Here is an 18,548-nt window from a genome sequence, read left to right as displayed (position 1 = left end):
AGACTGGACAGAATCATCCAAAAGGCTCCCTCCATCTCTCTCATTCTAGGTTCTGTGATGGACCCACAAGTGTCTGTGTGGTTTCTGCAGTACACAAAGGCTCTCGGCTGTGGGTTTGAGCCAAGAAAACCAGTCTCTGGTGCTCTGCCCCAAACCATGCTCCCTAGGAAGAGGCAGCATCAGTCTGGGAGACGGCACCCCTCTTATTGGCCCCTAGGTGGTGTCCACTCATTAAGTTACACATTGCGTGACTGCATCTGCCTCAGGAAACATCTTTTTTCAGATTTGCATGAAGTCAGCATGAATTACAGGCTGGCTGAAGACCTGACAATAGGAAATTAATCTTTGCCATCGTTAAATTCATGAACACTATTTACCTCTGGGATTTCTTCAATCAGTCCAAGTCTGGGTTTACCTGGACTCCATCCTGGTCCTTTAAATATGACAGAAAACTTATTGAAGAACCCAGGCGTGGCCCAGAATGTAGTCCATATGTTAACTAAATGATGGAACTAGAAGAATAAAAATATAATTCATTTGAAATAAGGAAAACCTATAACAAAAAGGTTACATATGTTAAGTCATATGTTTTATTTTATTGTATAATGCAATTTATAAATTATTCTTTAATATATAGTTATATATAATTTGCTAATGATGATTAATATGCAATTGTGTTATAAATTGAAATTTATTCTATGCATTCTATATACCTTTATGCTTATATGTATTCTTATCAATATTTCTGAAACTCCACAAAATCTGAAATTTTAAAATATGGCAAAGGTTTAGAAAATCAACAAAGAATACAAAAATGAGTTCAGAGACTTTACTTCCAATGGTATTAACTAGCAGCATGTGCACTCAACAAGCCATGTTGAATGACATCTTTTCTAGACTTGCTAAACAGTTCTGAAAGTTGAACTAGAATCATATAAATATGCATATCCACTATATATTTTTAAAAGAATTTTATTTACTATATTGAATTATAGGTGAACATATCACATTAAGAAAAAAATTTCAGTGCCATTTCTGAGGGTAGATTTGTAAGTATTTTTCATATTCTGTAATAAGAAAAAAGTTTACTGAGTCAAAAGTTTACCTTGAGCCTTATAGCAGCAATTCACATTCTTTAAATAAAATACACTTGATAGGTATAAAGTATGCAAATGCATGACAAGTACTCATGATAATTAGCTATATATACCACACATGTTATAATAATACATCATAGAATTAAAAATAGTCCTAGATATCGGGCATCAGCTATAAACTCTAAAAATGAGTTCTGTTATAAGTGTAGTAATAAATTAATGCAGAAAGAAGTTTTGGTTCTATCAGACTTTGTGATCTCATGTGTATTTTCATGATCTCTTACAGAATTTAAACTGCTAACATTATAAAAATGGCTTTTAAAATTACTTGAAATATTACAATAAGGAATCTAAAGCAATTAAGGAACAATGCAGGATTTAGTTGAGGCTTTGTAATAAAATAATAATAATACAGAAAATTAATGGCATGACACACATTAATACACTTACCTGTTTTGCTATTTTAAAAATTGACTGCAATTGTATTACTATCATTCTAGACACAAGCCGTGAGAAATACATGGTAATGTTTTTAAATAAGGAGCACTTTCTCACTTATTTCTTTGCCAACGGCCTGAAATTCCTGGACCCCAAAGGAAAGCAAAATGAATGATCTACACTTAAAAATAAAGGAGGAAAAAAGAAGCCCTCTCTATCTAACAGGGGCCATTCTAAGTTGCTTTTGAATCCTCTGATGGGAAGGTGAGAAAATTAGCTAAATATAGAGCAATACAAGTGAAAGTAGATATGCAATTTTGTAAGTTGAGGAACACCTAATTATTACAATTTCCTGATTTGATTTCTGACAATTTCTGACAATATAAGGGAGTATGAGAAGACTAAGCCTTAGAGACAGTTCTGACAATTATTATGCTAAAGGAAATTTTATTTGAGGGCAGAAGCCTGGATTATTGAACACAGATTCAGCAGCAGCCCATAAAGACCTGTGATTGTCTGAATATTGTGTCCTCAAAACCTAATCATCCAATTCCTTGTGCAGCTCATGCCATGCAGTTTTCAACCTCTTATTGTATCTCGAATAAGAGCCCCTTTTCCTCCATATGTACACTCCCCAAGTCTTGCTAGTTAAAGGATCACCATCAACCAGTAGTGTCTGCATCTCCTGGGAGCTTGTTAGAAACACAGGGTCTTGGATGGAATTCAGATCTACTGAACCCATCCTTTAATCAGATCCTCCCATGATTCATATGCACATTAGGTTTGAAAGGCTCTCTCGTAGAGGACAGAGACTAAGTTGTATTTCCTTTTTAATTTCTACATTATGAAGAGAAGACCACACCCAAAGAAGAAGTGGATCTAAGTCTATTATCTCAAAACTTGAATTCAGTTCTATAAAGAAAGTACCTAGAAATATTTCTTAAAAGTTACCTGGAAATATTTGCTAATATCTTCCTGAAAAAAAAAAATCTATCACATTCTTAGTAGCATCTAAGAGTGAGAAAGTGAGAGAGACAAAAAATACAATTAGTTGAGAAGAAAGAAGAGAAATAATCAACTTTTCTCTTCTGAATGGTGACATAAAAATGCCTTTCATTTGAAAGGTGAAGTCAATTTATGACAGCCTTTTCCATAAAATTGAGTTAATCAAGTTTGGAACTGGGCCTTCAACCCACCCACTCTACTTCTAGGTTTGAATCTGACAAACTGTGAATAGTAGGAGGAATTATTTAAATCCTGGAAATCTGTTTTATCCACCAAAAAACAAAACAAAACAACAACAACAAAAAACTGAGGCTAACAGAAGATATGAGGGATAACAGAAGATATGAAAGAGATGGGAATACCAGGCCACCTGATCTGCCTCTTGAGAAACCTGTATACAGGTCAGGAAGCAACAGTTAGAACTGGACATGGAACAACAGACTAGTTCCAAAGAGGAAAAGGAGTACATCAAGGCTGTATATTGTCACCCTGCTTATTTAACTTATATGCAGAGTACATCATGAGAAACCCTGGGCTGGAAGAAGCACAAGCTGGAATCAAGATTGCCGGGAAAAATATCAATAACCTCAGGTATGCAGATGACACCACCCTTATGGCAGAAAGTGAAGAAGAACTAAAGAGCCTCTTGATGAAAGTGAAAGTGGAGAGTGAAAAAGTTGGCTTAAAGCTCAACATTCAGAAAACTAAGATCATGGCATCTGGTCCCATCACTTCATGGGAAATAGATGGGAAACAATGGAAACAATGACAGACTTTATTTTGGGAGGGCTCCAAAATCATTGCAGATGGTGATTGCGGCCATGAAATTAAAAGACACTTACTCCTTGGAAGGAAGGTTCTGACCAACCTACACAGCATATTAAAAAGCAGAGACATCACTGCGCAAACAAAGATCCGTCTAGTCAAGGCTATGGTTTTTCCAGTGGTCATGTATGGATGTGAGAGTTCGACTATAAAGAAAGCTGAGCGCTAAAGAATTGATGATTTTGAACTGTGGTGTTGGAGAAGACTCTTGAGAGTCCCTTGGACTGCAAGGAGATCCAACCATTCCATCCTAAAAGAAATCAGTCCTGAATATTCATTGGAAAGACTGATGCTGAAGCTCAAACTCCAATACTTTGGCCTCCTCATGTGAAGAACTGACTCATTTGAAAAGACCCTGATGCTGGGAAAGATTGAAGGCAGGAGGAGAAGGTGACGACGGAGGATGAGATGGTTGGATGGCATCACCGACTCAATGGACATGAGTCTGTGTAAACTCTGGTAGTTGGTGATGGACAGGGAGACCTGGCGTGCTGCAGTCCATGGGGTCGCAAAGAGTCAGACACAACTGAATGACTGAACTGATCTAAACAGAAGATAAACCTTAGTAAGCTTTAACAATGGTTAAATATTTGTGCTGTTAGTAATGCCCTGCATATAGTCAAAGCCCAATAAATGTCAATTTTCTTACTTTAACTTTAAAAACTTTGAGGAAGTAGGTTTGTAAAGCAGACCTAACATGAACCTGCACTTTCTCCCTTTCTAAATGCTGTATATCCAGTCCCCTGGACAGAGCTGTCATTGACTGACCTCTTCAGGTTTTCAAGTATTCTTATCTTTTTCTCATTTATTAGTCCTGACCCCAGGGAGTGTTTGCGGTGGTCTGCTGCTGACGGATCAGAGCTTCACAGACATTCCTCATCTCTCTAGTGCCAGCCATTGAGACCAGCGAACAACCAATACCACATGTCTGACAGAAAACTGGTCCAGGGCAAAGAGTCTTAGCAGGTGAGGTAATGTGCAGACCTAACCCACCCATAATAGCTCTTGACACCTCAGTCCAAGAAGAGGAGGGCAAAGGCCTCACCTTGAATTTCTAACCAGAGTCATGTAGCCTTGAAGCAAATATTCTTCTTACTCTGGGATCAGCCTTAATTATACATTTTACTACCACTCCTTCTGAATACACGAATATATTTCAGGTCTATTCTGAGAGGTATGTTTCTAAAGAACTATTTCTTTTAATTCTAGGTAACAGACATCTTTAAAAATTGTGGCAATGAATTGTTTTCAAATTTATTCGGCCTAATTTGATTCAAGTCTTGGAGTGCCAGAGTTATTTTCAAATTCTTCTACAGCTAAAGTAATTTGTCTTTCAGGTCGATGTAATGTACTTTTACCTTTAAGTAACTAAATTTTCTTTCAAATATAAAATTTATAAGAAGATGTAATCAATTCAGAAAGAATAAAATCAATAACATTACCTGCACCTTGAAAGGTTCAAATGTATTAATGGGATGTGTTAGACCATATACAACTTTTTCATTTTCTGCCTCAAATGTCCCTGGAAGACAAATAATAATGATATGATCTTTGACTTTCTGTGAATTAAGGAGTTAATTTAATTTTTTAAATGCTTGTACTTTTTACTTACCAAAAATTCTATCCCATATAATAAGAGTTCCAGCAAAATTTTTGTCTATACAATAACGGTTTCTGCCTGTGAGACAAAATATTAAGGTTTTTTTAAAAAAAGGAAGTTATACTTTTGAAACAATGATATTCCTAAAATATCTTTTCACTGACAACCCTAGATTCTATGAAGTGTGTACTCCAGCGTCTGGTTAACTCTTTTTCCCACTACATCTGAGGAGATCTAAGCAAAGACGAAAACCTAAAAGCCAGACATATAAAGGTTTTTTGGTTGTTTTGTTTGCTTTTTTTCCTCCAATCCTTGCTTTGAAGATGAGGTTTGTCCAGCTACAAAAGAAGAAGCAAATGCCTATTTATAAAATATGTGGTGACTAGGTTGGGTAATTGTGATGAAATGATACAAAGTAATATCATTTTTTTAAGAAATGAAGAAGAAAAGATCAAATTTCCTCACCGTGATGAACTCTATGATGGCTAGGAGTATTAAGAATCAGTTCCAAAGGACCAAGGTTATCGATGACCTTTTTAAAATAAAAGGAACATAGTTATTATTAAATTATATGTAATATTTAAGTACTCACATTAAAATTCCACATGGGTTATAAAATGTTGCAATTTTCAGAGTCAGAAGAAATTTCTCTATCTTCTATTGTTTACATAAAGATAGCAATAAGCTCATCATATATTCAAAGAGACAATACAGCATAGTAGTGAGGTTAAGAGCTTGATTGCCTCAGTTCAGTTCCTGAATCCTCTATTTATTATTATGTGGTACCGGGGAAATTACTTAAAGTTTTTCTAACTCAGTTTCCTTACCTTTAAAATGGGAATAATAATAGTACCTGGCTTCCCTGGTGGCTCAGACAGTAAAGAATCTGTCTGCAATGCAGGAGAGCCAGCTTTGATCCCTGGGTTGGGAAGATCTTCAGGGGGAGCGAAATGGCAACCCACCCCAATATTCTTGCCTGAATTCCACGGGCAGAGGAGCCTAGCAGGCTACAGTCCGTGGGGTCACAAAGAGTGGGACACAGAACTAACACTTCCACTTTAGTAACCACATAATAGTGTTCTGAGGATTACAAATGCTACTATTGCCAAGGCACGCTTTCAGGTTTTATGTCTTTTATGCTATTCACTATCAACTATTCTTTGTTGACTAACAATAACAAAGCATAACCAGGGGAAAGAAAACCAAGTATTACATTCATTTTCTGGAGTTTTCACCAAATAATCAGTCATGTAGCAACTTACTATTGCAGTCGCAAGGGTGGTCCTTGCTTATTCAAGTAGATGCCTAAATGTTCTCTGACTGTAGACGCCCCATTTTGCAGTCCATTTTTGAGGCATATTTCAAAGTCAAATATGTAAAGGGGCCTTTTTTTTAAATTAAAGACTCTGAAATTTGGTCTAGAATTCTCTAATGTTCTCTCCCAACATTTCTCAGTAAGAATCCCTTGTGCCAGAGTCTTCAAGAAATGTAGAAACCAGATAAGTAGCATTAAAAAGAGCAGGCCATATATAAAACATTTGTTATGGTATATGATTAATATTAAACAATGTGGCAACTCTTTTAATCTCGATCACATTATTCTTTCTTCCATCAATGATGGGAGATAACAGTCTTTTACTTTTCTTTAATCATAATCTAAATGATCTGTTAGAATCTACATATTACAAAATCAGTACACTGTAATGATATTTTAAGAGGTTGCTCACCTCCAAAGTTAATGTCCCTTTAAAGGATACCTTAATATAAGGAATAAAGTAACATGTTAAATACTTCTTAAGGGGAAAAAACATCACTGACAATAATGACACTGACATAGATTTGGCAACAAGTCAATGGTAGAAGGAAAAAATAGGGAAATGGGACTGCTCCAAACACAAAGATATTTAAGATACATAACACCCAAATGTATTGTGGGGAATCCTGTTTAGATAACAAACCAAATATAAAGTATATTTTATAGGCAAGGAGAGAAAATTGATTATAAACATGGTATGACATAATAAAAATACTTTTATTAAGAGTTACGATGTCAATGTCACTACATAAGAAAATGTAGTTGCTTTCTGAGTTGTATAACTAAAGTATACATGACATGAAATCTAGGTTTTGCTGCATTATATTTGGCAATTAGAAGGAAAAAAATAACTAATGAAAATGCATCAAAATCATTGTTTTTATTGAAATATAGTTGATTCACAATGTTGTGTTAGTTTCAGACGTACAGCAAAGTGATTCAGGTAGACATATCCTTTTTCATATTCTTTTCCACTATAGGTTAATATACGATATCATAATGATTTTTAAATTGAAGTGATAGAGCTATGAAGATTCCATGTATTATTCTCTCTCATTTTCTGAATGCTTGAAAATTTTTAATAAGAGAAATTACTACTCTGGTATTATACAGTCATGCTCATTTAACCAGTTGAAAATATTAATAGATCCCTACAGTTCCAAACAAAACTTCTAGATTATAACTCTTTGTGTAGCAGAGTTTAATCACATTTTGGCAACCTCTGATACTGAAACATCCAATTTACAATTTAAAATTGCAAATGTGGACAGTCGCAGCAGCCACACAACCCTCAGCTTGTGGGGTTCTGAAGGTTCCTAATGTAGAAGAAACAGCAGCACTGCCTCAACGATGCCGCAACTCTCCATGTGGCAGGTGCAACCAACATCTCCTTATGAGACTCACTGTTTACACACCTGAAAGACACAATCCTTGCCCCGTACCCTGCTGACCAGCTTCTAAGGGCTTCTTGGTTTCCATTACGGAACAGACATGCAAAGAATACAAATGTTTGCAATGCAAAGGATGTATAATATTATGTAGTGTATGTTGATTTAGGCTCCTCTCTCTCTTCTTGTCTCTCTCTTCTAATCTATAGTTCTAGTGTCATTTTCCAAGTTATTTCCATAAGAAATGTATTATGAGGTCCAAACAACAGACTTTTTGGTTGATTCATAGACCAGAACTCATTTATATATGAAAAACTCTGTAATTTTTAGTTTCAGGAGTTCAAAATATTGTGGATATATAGCCCTTATATCAGACCACAGTTCTATGAAATAAGGTGCAAAAATATTATCCTACAAATGCATTATTAATGACCAGGAATTGGAAGGGGAGTTAGTGGAAACAACCCTGGATTTTATTGGACTCCATTGCTTTGTACTTGATGGAAAAATATTTGTTGAGAAGAAGAATGGTGATGGATAGAGAACAAAAAAGTGGGATTTCTCAGCAGTCGGGACATTGAAATCTGATGCTTTGCACAGGCCCTGTATCTCTGGCAGAGAACCAGATGGGAAAGGAGAAAAGCATTTCTCCTTGTTTGTCTCTTTGGTGGCTAACATATGTTACAGAAACAGACAACAAAAGGGGGTGGAGGAGGCCACACTACCCGGCTTCTGCTACCCAGATGCATTTCTGATCCCTGGTCCTGGTGCGTGCGCAGCCACGTTTAAATCCACACAAATGGCGAGTGAGCTCACATGATGAGAGCCTTGGCTGAGGGCACTGTTTTTTTTAATGTCAAGCACTTTTCCTCAAAGAAAATCTTTTGCTTCTGCAGGCTAAAGCATGGTGATATCAATACTGAAAGCGAGTTTTTTTGTTGTTTTTTTTTTTAAGTAAAATGCCAAGTACAACACAGGCAACCACAGTCAAATTTCCTGGTAGTTCCTATGAGTACCTTGGAGCCGGGGAAGACCACCTCGGTGTGGGAGATGATTCATCATTCAGACAGCCCAGTCACATCCTCTCCTGAAAAAAACCCTTCTGATTCAAAGTCATGGAGAAGTCATTAATAATTAATTAGGACTGAGTGTTAACAACTTAATTATCGCCCACTTCTGCAAATTCAGTCGTTTAGCAATTCAACTATGTCCAGCTTTGAATCACTTCCTGATAATATGTTATTGTGAAAATAATTGGAGCTCTTCTCATTTTTTAGAAGTTATTTATCTTGTCTTTTTAGATGTAGATGAGTTAATTTAAATTATGAAATTTTAGACCATATAGAGGACTTAAAAATAAGATAGTACAAGACTGTATTATCACAAAGCATAAAACTGAAGCTCAGGGAAGCTAAATTACTAGTCCAAGTTTAAATGTCTTGGAAGGAGCCCTAAAGTCTTCTCAGTTTCAACTCTAATCCTTCTATTGCTCTCTCATGTTGCTTTTAAAAGATACAGCACTTTTCCCATCAAATAAAAGTAATCTACATTTTTAGAACTTTACTGGGAAATGCTAACTAAATGCTTTCTGACTACATTTCAAAATGAAATCCAGGTATTTATAAAGAGCCCAGGAATTTCAGCTTCTAAATTGTGCTTATGGTTGTTTTGCTGCTGCTAAGTCGCTTCAGTCGTGTCCGACTCTGTGCAACCCCAGAGACAACAGCCCACCAGGCTCCCCCATCCCTGGGATTCTCCAGTTGTTTTAGGCACTTCTAAAGTTTCTTAGATCTCTGAAACAATGGTCTACGTTTTGTAGCTGCAGTTTGCTGTCAGGGTTTTTTATAAGCCGAGGGCCATGGATGCCTAGAAAGGCCATGTATGGGCTTCAGAAGGCCAAGAACACCCTCAAGTGTCTTACCAGATTTTATGAGTATGTGACTATTGGTATTTTTCTTGGGGAAACTATCACTTTCATAGTATACTCAAAGGGATCCTTTAGTCCCCAGAGGTTAAGAATCAATGTCTTAAACAGACAGCTTTAGATTATATCCTTTGCCTTCCTTATTTATATTGTGCTTTTAGTTTCAATATTATAAAACTTGGATGCTAATTTCCCATCCAATCTTCAAAGATAGTAACTTTAATATTTTTCTGCCTATTTCTTGAAATCATTGTTTTCCAACAAGATTATTTTTTAAGCTGTTTTACTTGTTTCATAATAAACTATTAAAAATGAATAAATAATAAAAGTAACGATTTTATAAGTTCCATCCATTCTATCAATCGGAGAAGGCAATGGCACCCCACTCCAGTACTCTTGCCTGGAAAATCCCATGGATGGAGGAGCCTGGTAGGCTGCAGTCCATGGGGTCGCTGAGGGTCGGACACGACTGAGTGACTTCACTTTCACTTTTCACTTTCATACATTGGAGAAGGAAATGGCAACCCACTCCAGTGTTCTTGCCTGGAGAATCCCAGGGACGGGGGAGCCTGCTAGGCTGCCATATATGGGGTCGCACAGAGTCGAATACGACTGAAGCGACTTAGCAGCAGCAGCAGCATTCTATCAATTAACATTTACCCAGCAGAAGTACTCTGGACTGGATTTGTTGAACTGGTCACAAACTCCTTATTTTTCTACCTGCAATTTATGGTGGGTGTAGAAACGAGTTAAATGTAAAAGTAAGAGAACAGGGGCCATGAGTTTCATCATATCATTTCCCTTCATCAAAAATAAAACAAACTTAAATGAAAGTATCTTCATAATGAACAAAAGTCCAAACATCTGGAATTCAAAGCTGTTCACAGTTCTTCCTCAACACCTTCATGTTCCATTCTGATCCACAGCAATCATGTTCCACCTCCAGTGTGTTAGTCGCTCAGTCATGTCTGACTCTGTGAGACCCCATGGACCCAGGGATCTCTGTGAGACCCAGGGATCGAATCCGGGTCTCTTGCATTGAAGGTAGGTTCTTTACTGTCTGAGCCTCCAGGAAAACCTTTACCTCCAAGACCTACCTACATTTTCCAAGCACTCTTTTTTATTTTTCCAAAGGGAATTTCATTTTCCTCTTTCTGAATACACATCAAGAGATTACTACTTTTATGTCCGGTTGTCCTATGTTCTAGTTATTTGTATTCATTTCCTATATATTCCAGAAGTTCTGTGAAGACAGAAACTGGACCTCTCCCTTTTCGAATTTTTTCACAGTACATAACAGTAGTGCCTTACACATCGTGGTTGCTCAGCAGGGTTGTACTGGGGAGATAAATCTGCCTCCACACTGTTTCATTTAGGTGGGGGTGACTCTTCTTAAAAGGGGGTGATTATGCTCCCAAGGGATGTGTGGCAATGTCTGGAGATACACTTGACTGTCTCAACTGGGGAAATAGTATTGTATCTAGTGATTAGTGCACTTCATGGGCTTTGCAGGTGGTGCAGTGGTAAAGAACCCATCTGCCAATGCACGAGACAGACTCAGGAAGAAATGGCAACACACTCCAGGATTCTTGCCTGGAGAATCCCATAGACAGAGGAACCTGGTAGGCTACAGTCCATGGGGTCCCAAAGAGTCAGATATGACTGAGCATACACACGCGATGGATTTTAGTGCTGCTAAACATCCCAGAGGGCACAGTCCCCCAAAATAAAAGGTATCTGGTCCAAAATGTCAATAGTTTAAGGCTGAGAACCTCTACACCATGGGTGTCTTTCTGAGCTCCAGTCTTGTGTAGTTCAGAAGGGAAGCTCTATATAATTTCCACCTTCTAATTGGGAGATCAGAAGGGAAGAGGTACATTAAGGAATGAGTCTGGTAGTCACTCCCAAGGGTGGAGGCAAAAAATAAGTCTAAAGTGTCCTCAGAGAGTAAAGCCAGGGAAGTGAGTCCAAACATAATGTTCATTCTGGTGAGGTCAAAAATTAAGATACATAACTAAAATAAAGGGGCTAAAAACAACAACAAAAAGAAATACAAAATCACAGGGTAGATGATGGGATGGTTGAATTATGGTAACCATTGGCAGGTGACTTTCTTGAATTATCTTTATGCTCTCTTAGAACAGGTTTGTCTGGACTTCAGTTTTAATGAAAAGAATTAGAAACAGAAAATACAGTTTCCTTGTCATCAAGTGCTTTGAAATTTTTTGAGAATTCTCATAATACCTCCCACGCTGTCTCATCCACCCTCCAGTTGCACTCCGAGTAAGCTGAATAGATTAGAGGCCTAAAAAATGATGAAATTTCCATAGTATGTGGGTTACCAAACAAATAATTTTGCTTTGTAAACTGATAAGCTAAGCAAACTAAGTACATGTGGTAAATTAAATATTTAACTGTTTACTATGAACTGGCTGCAATTAATTCTTTCCATGATATACTTCTCAGAAGTTTCTCTCATTACTATACATTACATGAAAAACGTATCTCCTTTTGAAATAGAAAAATCACTTAGACTTGAACTCTAAAAGCACTAAAATAAATGTTCGAAATTAGTGTCTTGTCTAAAATTATTTCTTATAAAAATAACAGTCCATTTAATACATTTCTTAATTAATTTCACTGACTCTTCTGATTCTTAAATCTTGGTTAGATTTTTATAATTAAGCGTACAGAAATAATTAATGGTTGCTCAAGTTGGATGACAAGACTTCCTTTCAACAAAAGTAATTAATTCAAAAAAAAAAAAAAAAAAAAGTAATTAATTCAAGAGAAAAGTATTTCATTTGTCCATATTGCTTAGAAAATTGACCCCTCTCAGCTCACTCTGACTTTTGAGGTTAGGGAAGATAACTTTCTAAATCTAATTTTTAAAACTCTTAATTCTATTTTTTTTCCAATTTTAGAATATGAGAATATCATATTGCATTTCTACCATGCAGTTTTTCTGTCTGCAAACTGGCACTAAAATGCTGAAACATATTATTAAAAGGTAATAGATATACTTTTAACAACTTACTTTTTAGGAAGAAGGCATGAGTTTATAGTTATTTGTAAAGTTCTTTGCAAATAAGAGATGCACAAATATCCATGCTTCCTGTCTGAGAGGAAAAAATTATAATAGGGAAAATGTGTCCTAAAAAGCATGTGTTTTACAGAATTCTCATTATAAAAATGAATGTGTTAACAATATGATAAATGCTGAGGAGCGACTGGGTTGAGGGTGAAGTGAAATAAAATCTCCACAGTAGAAAAATACCTGCATTCAGATGAGCGTAGGTTACAGTGACGACATTGAGTCTAACTCGCCAAGACTTCTCCTTACAGCATCGTACATGATTGATGTTCCAGAGGGACCCATACCACTGAGGGGCTCTGAGTTTTACTGCATCAGTATTTAAGGGAAAAACTAAGCCAGCTTCTAATACATTTATCATCTGATATAAGAATTATTGTCATATTATATTTAACTGAGAAATAAATGTGTGAAGTGCAGTCTAAAAATGGCAAAACTTTTCAGGTTAATTAGTGGCAAGATTCAGTGCAAATCTGAATTAAATAAGAGACTAATAGTTTACTATGATTATTTGCCTTTTTTCTATCCAATTTTCTTTCATTCTTTCTTCCTTTCTTCCCCTCTCTATTTTTCACTTTATCCTTTTTTCTTTCAGCTATCTATCCACGGGTGTTTTTGTATAAAAGAATGTGATGAATCTCTTATTTGGAAAGATCTTTACAATTATCTATAGGCTTACCCATATCTTTCTGAAAAGCAATTGGTTATAAATATTTCTATGACATTTCAATAATATATTCCAGTATATTAGTCCCACTTACAGATTACACATGTGAAGGGCAAAATTATTAATGCATATACATAGATATATTCCTATTAAGGATATTTATTATATGCACTAAACATTAAATCCAAAGTCAAATGTCAATCAACAATTTTAGTTACCAAACTACTGATAAGGGTTTTATATTAGTGTTGGAAATAATCTGTTTCAGCAGATTAAAACCTGCATTTATAGGTCATTATCGAAGACATTTATAGGTCATTATCGAAGTCATTTATAGGTCATTATCGAAGTCTACTATTAAAAGCTACTTACAAATAATCAGAGCAAGAAGTCTCTTGTCAGCAATTCCATTCATTCTGTAAACTTTTATAGCATTTCTATGAAGTATGCTAGGTTTTAGAAGTAAAAAGAAATAAAGTACTTCCCACAGGAAGCATATTACAGGTACTTCCCATAGGAAGCTTATTTACAGTCCATTTCTTCAATGGAAATGTACAGTTATTTCAGAAATAAAATTTTTCCAAAAAGTTATCTATCTCATAAAATTTTGAGTTTTGGGGGAAAGGATGAGAAAAATCAGTCTTTTTGTTTGTCATCAATTGCAATGCCCGATACAGATATTATATTTGAGCTTATCATCAATTTGAATGTATAACTGGCACAAAAAGTATTTAATAAGAAGCAGATTGAGTTCCTTTTCCAGGTCTCAAGCTGAAAATCACCTTTAGTAAAGATTTATGCTTTTATTTAGTTTCCCTTAGTTCAACTTTGCAAATAGTCCCATTGCTTATTGCTGGAAAACACTGTAGAGAATTCTCCCTTGTTCATGAACTTCATCTGATTAGATGGAAATTAAAATAACCTATGTGGGTTTCATTTATTAAATAGACATTTACTGAGGGTGTATTTTATGGAAAGCACCATGTTAAGATCTTTTAAAAGGTCACACAAAAAACAACAGAAATTAATACAATTTAGTAGCAGGTAAATTAACTATTGATGTAGAGGAAGTGTAAATGACAATGTTAGATTTTATTATTGCATAAATATATATAGATAGTCATATGTTTTCACTCTCAAGAAAATCTGTAGCAACTCCCCATAGAACAAAGGATAAAATACATAAACACTACAAGTCAACATATTAAAATAACTTTAATTCTTGATCTGAATTAGTTGATCTTTAAAGACTCATTGTTTTCCTTAGGAAAATTTAATCAATTTGCATATTAATGGATAAATTTATATTGTAGAGCACCTGGTGGTGAAATGTAAAAATAAAATCTTAATTACACCCTCCACTAGATCTGTTGTGTTAATTCAAGACAACACATTCAAGTATTTAGACAGATGGCAGTGGAGGTCATACTAGCCTCTGATTTCTCTACAGGGAAGCAAGAGAGAGCAGAGCTCTTAGGATCTATGCTTGTCTGCCTAACTTCACACTTTGAAATCCTCGACAAATGCTGATTTATTCACAGCCAAATGTTTTCCTATCTGATTAGGCAGTTTTCTACTTCAGTAAGCATGTAATATGGAGGTAGCCGAATTTCCACACTAAAGAGTGAAAAAAAAATATTTATAGTTTGGAAATAAAACAATCTGGAGGAATCAGGACTGTTGGGATCATAAAGAGCTTCATAGGGAGTAAATTTTTTGACGAATCCATACTGTAGGGTTAAAGAGTTAAAAGCTTAGTTTTAAGAAGAATGAGACTAGGCTATGTTTATACAATAAACAATGGTTTTAAAGGACCACATTTATAATAAATTAGCTTGAAGGCTGATTCCTATCGCTTACGATTGTATTATTTCTCAAACAATAGGACAAGAGATGGATAAGTTAGCATTGTATTTTAATTCATCTCAGTTTACATTTTGATTATGACTTTTAACTTTTCCTTAAAAAAAATGAATGTAAGTAGCTGCTGAAAGTGTTCCGTCAAAGGGACGTGGGTTTCAAGTGACCTTTTTTTAACAACACCAATTAATTTGACATGGGGAAAATGAAAAATATTCATAAGCACAACTATATAAAACTTCATTCTCATGTAACATCATTTTATATTTACAATTTGGGCACTCAGTGAGAAAAGAAACCATGTAATTAGTACTAGTAGTAGTAGTAACCCAATGTTAAAAGAAAATAACTGATAAACTGAGAGGTTAGGTAAATGTTTCACTCATTCTAAGACTCAGTACATTGTGACTGCCATGATCATATTCCCAATGTCAGTGTCACTTTGACATTCATTAATCAACAAATATCAGTGATTACCAACCTTGTACCTGGCCCTAAGCGTTAGATGCTTTCATAATACAATGGAAAAACAAAGAGGAATAAAATATTGTCCTTGTCTTCAAGAAGTTTACTGTCAGTTCCTACAGTCTTTGTGCTCAAAAGTCATCACATCAATGTTCAATCTAATCTCTAAAGGTCTTGTTCAAAATGAAGTTTTCCTACACTAACTCTCCAAAGACTTAGACTCTGGAGTTCTTAGAAGGGGACCATGATTCCACATCTTAAATAAGCACAAATAATTCTCATGCATGTGGGTGATGCACGACAGTTACACTAGATTCTATTTGCTCTGTCTCTGTCTCACCAATTCCAATAGGTAGTTTAGTATTTTTTTGCTCTATAATTGCCATTCATTGAAAACATATTATTTTCCAGACTACGTACTTAACACATGCTATTTCATTAATCCTAATAACATTCCTATAGGATAGATAAGTCTATTTTCACTTAACAGATTTGGAAACAAGGTCAGAGATTTTAAATAACTTTACTAAATATCTATACCCAACCCTTCAACAAAGGGTATAGAACTACTATTAAGTAGGTACTTTTAGATTCTGGGATCACACTAGTGAAGAAGTTGTTTAAACCTCTAATAGAGGATAGACTTCTCTTTGACTATAAAATCTATATTCTTAGCCATTAAGTTTATTACTCTCTCTCACCTGAAATGTCTTCCTCTTCAGTTCTGGTAATAGGGTCCTATCTCATGTCTTGTGTCTGAAGGCCTCCATTTAATTCCAGCCCTAAACAGATACTTTTTCAATGATGATACATGAATTTTTAAATAGTCTATTGACAATCTTCAGGAAATTCAATAAAAGTCTTAAAACTTCACCAAGTTTTTCCTTTGGGAAAGATTCACCAGAATCCAACAGTTTCTGGAAGGAGGCTGTGATTCTCAAAATGTTAATAATAAGGGGTACCAAATCAGGTCAGAAAATTGGAATCACTCTTTGGCCCTAGAATAGGTAATTAAGAAATGTTTTTAAATATATGAACTTCAAAGAGATTTATATATTCAATACATGTGGAAAACACTATTAATACATACATGAATAAGCAGGATGAGAGTGAATTATCTTAAAAGGTAACTAGAACAGAACAAAAGATTCTTTCTAAAGAGAACATGCATAGAACTTAAAGATTGGCTACAAGAGAGATCAAGGAGTAAAAGGTGACACCAAGATTTCATCTTGACACTGTCTTCAAGGGACAATGGAAGCAAAAAGCACAGATGATCTGAGGTGGGAGGAGCTGTAATGAACCATGTTTCAGACCTGTTGACTCAGAGTGGTATTAAACATCCCTATCAATAAGTTATATCAAACATTAGAAACATTGATTTGAAACCCACAATAAAATTTGTACTAGAGCTACAAAGTATGCAATTACTTACAGAGAACATAAAAATGGTGAAGTAAATTAAATTCTAAGAAGAAAGAATACTGAGAGAAGAAAAGAGATTTGGAACCAGAAGTTCAGCAAGAAGTTAAACAGAGTAAGGGAGTAAGGAGAGCACAAGTGCTGAGAAATATCTCAACTTATTCAAGAACAAAAGGTTTATTATATTAGGTACTATTGGAATAAGCATTAGGTAGAAAAATAGCGTGATTTTTGTTAAAGTAAGCATTTTTCAAAAGCATACATTTTGAAATACAACTTACTTCTCCAAAATTCCTTAAAATTCCAAAAGATAAGGAATCACTACTCTCAAAAATTCACATTCTATTAGGGGAGATATGGAATAAGTATATTCTCCTTATAAATATAAATATGTACACACCATATATCTACTAATATCTAAACTAATAATTATTATCAATGTTACAACTAGCTATTTAAGTACCGTTACTTATTTTTATTCAGTTTTATATGTATATATTTATATAATATATGAACATATACATGTAAACAGATGTTCTCGCAAGAGATTAGGGACATTTGGTGCCATCAAAGAACTCAGACAATAATTGGAGAAACAGAGCTAAGCAATAAATGTACCACAGTGGTATAAGAATTAAACCACCATTATTAATTGAATGCTTCCTATGTGCAGGACCTGATAAGTCATCTCATTTATGCCACCCAACAGAGCCCATGCTCTTAATCATTAGCTGTCAATATGGAAACGGATTAAAAAAAACATACACAGGGGTACTGTCAAGAAAAGTGCACTTAACATTAAGAGGTGAAAAAGAGATATTTCAGAGTAACTGGTAATTGAGCTGCATCGTGGAGAACGTTTGGAAAAAGGCAAAGAGAGAGCCTGTGCAAGTACAGAGGGAAAAAATGTGTTCAATGTGGTTAGGGAGCAAAAACCCATGTATTCAGCTGATTCGGCTAACTAATGGGATGGGATTGGAGAGGTAAGTAGGGTCATATTATATGGTTGCTGAAACTTGTAGATGTATTTAAGGTGTTTGATTTTATTTTGGAGGCAGTCGAGAATCATTTATTATGAAAATGTCTGTTGTTAATGTTGGCTGTGTCCTGATATTATTTGGGTTCTAAAAAGATCATCACAGTTGTATACAAGTATATAGGAGAGAAAGGAATCTGTATGAATAAAAAAAAAAAAAACAGAATTTTGTTGTAACTAATTTGTATGCAGGTCAGGAAGCAACAGTTAGAACTGGACATGGAACAACACAGTGGTTCCAAATAGGAAAAGGAGTACGTCAAGGCTGTATATTGTCACCCTGCTTATTTAACTTATATGCAGAGTACATCATGAGAAACGCTGGACTGGAAGAAACACAAGCTGGAATCAAGATTGCTGGGAGAAATATCAATAACCTCAGATATGCAGATGACACCACCCTTATGGCAGA

The 18,548-nt window shown here is 35.3% G+C and overlaps 1 protein-coding gene across 1 annotated transcript in view; it reads right to left on the bottom strand.

Annotated features, from left to right (window-relative positions):
• The window catches only part of AGMO (alkylglycerol monooxygenase), a 390,797-nt gene that overhangs the window by 204,068 nt on the left and 168,181 nt on the right, over window positions 1-18,548 (bottom strand). The window contains exons 6-9 of the mRNA XM_005897366.2: window positions 5,431-5,497; window positions 4,978-5,043; window positions 4,808-4,887; window positions 378-512 (exon numbers count right to left, since the gene is read on the bottom strand). Of these exons, the coding sequence (XP_005897428.1) occupies window positions 378-512; window positions 4,808-4,887; window positions 4,978-5,043; window positions 5,431-5,497 (348 nt within the window). The remainder of the gene's footprint in view (window positions 1-377; window positions 513-4,807; window positions 4,888-4,977; window positions 5,044-5,430; window positions 5,498-18,548) is intronic.

Source organism: Bos mutus, chromosome 4 (genome assembly GCF_027580195.1).
Source record: "Bos mutus isolate GX-2022 chromosome 4, NWIPB_WYAK_1.1, whole genome shotgun sequence".
NCBI classification, from domain to species: domain Eukaryota; kingdom Metazoa; phylum Chordata; class Mammalia; order Artiodactyla; family Bovidae; genus Bos; species Bos mutus.
The sequence above is the reverse complement of the archived record's forward strand: the minus strand, read 5'-3'. Positions and strand labels throughout refer to the sequence as shown.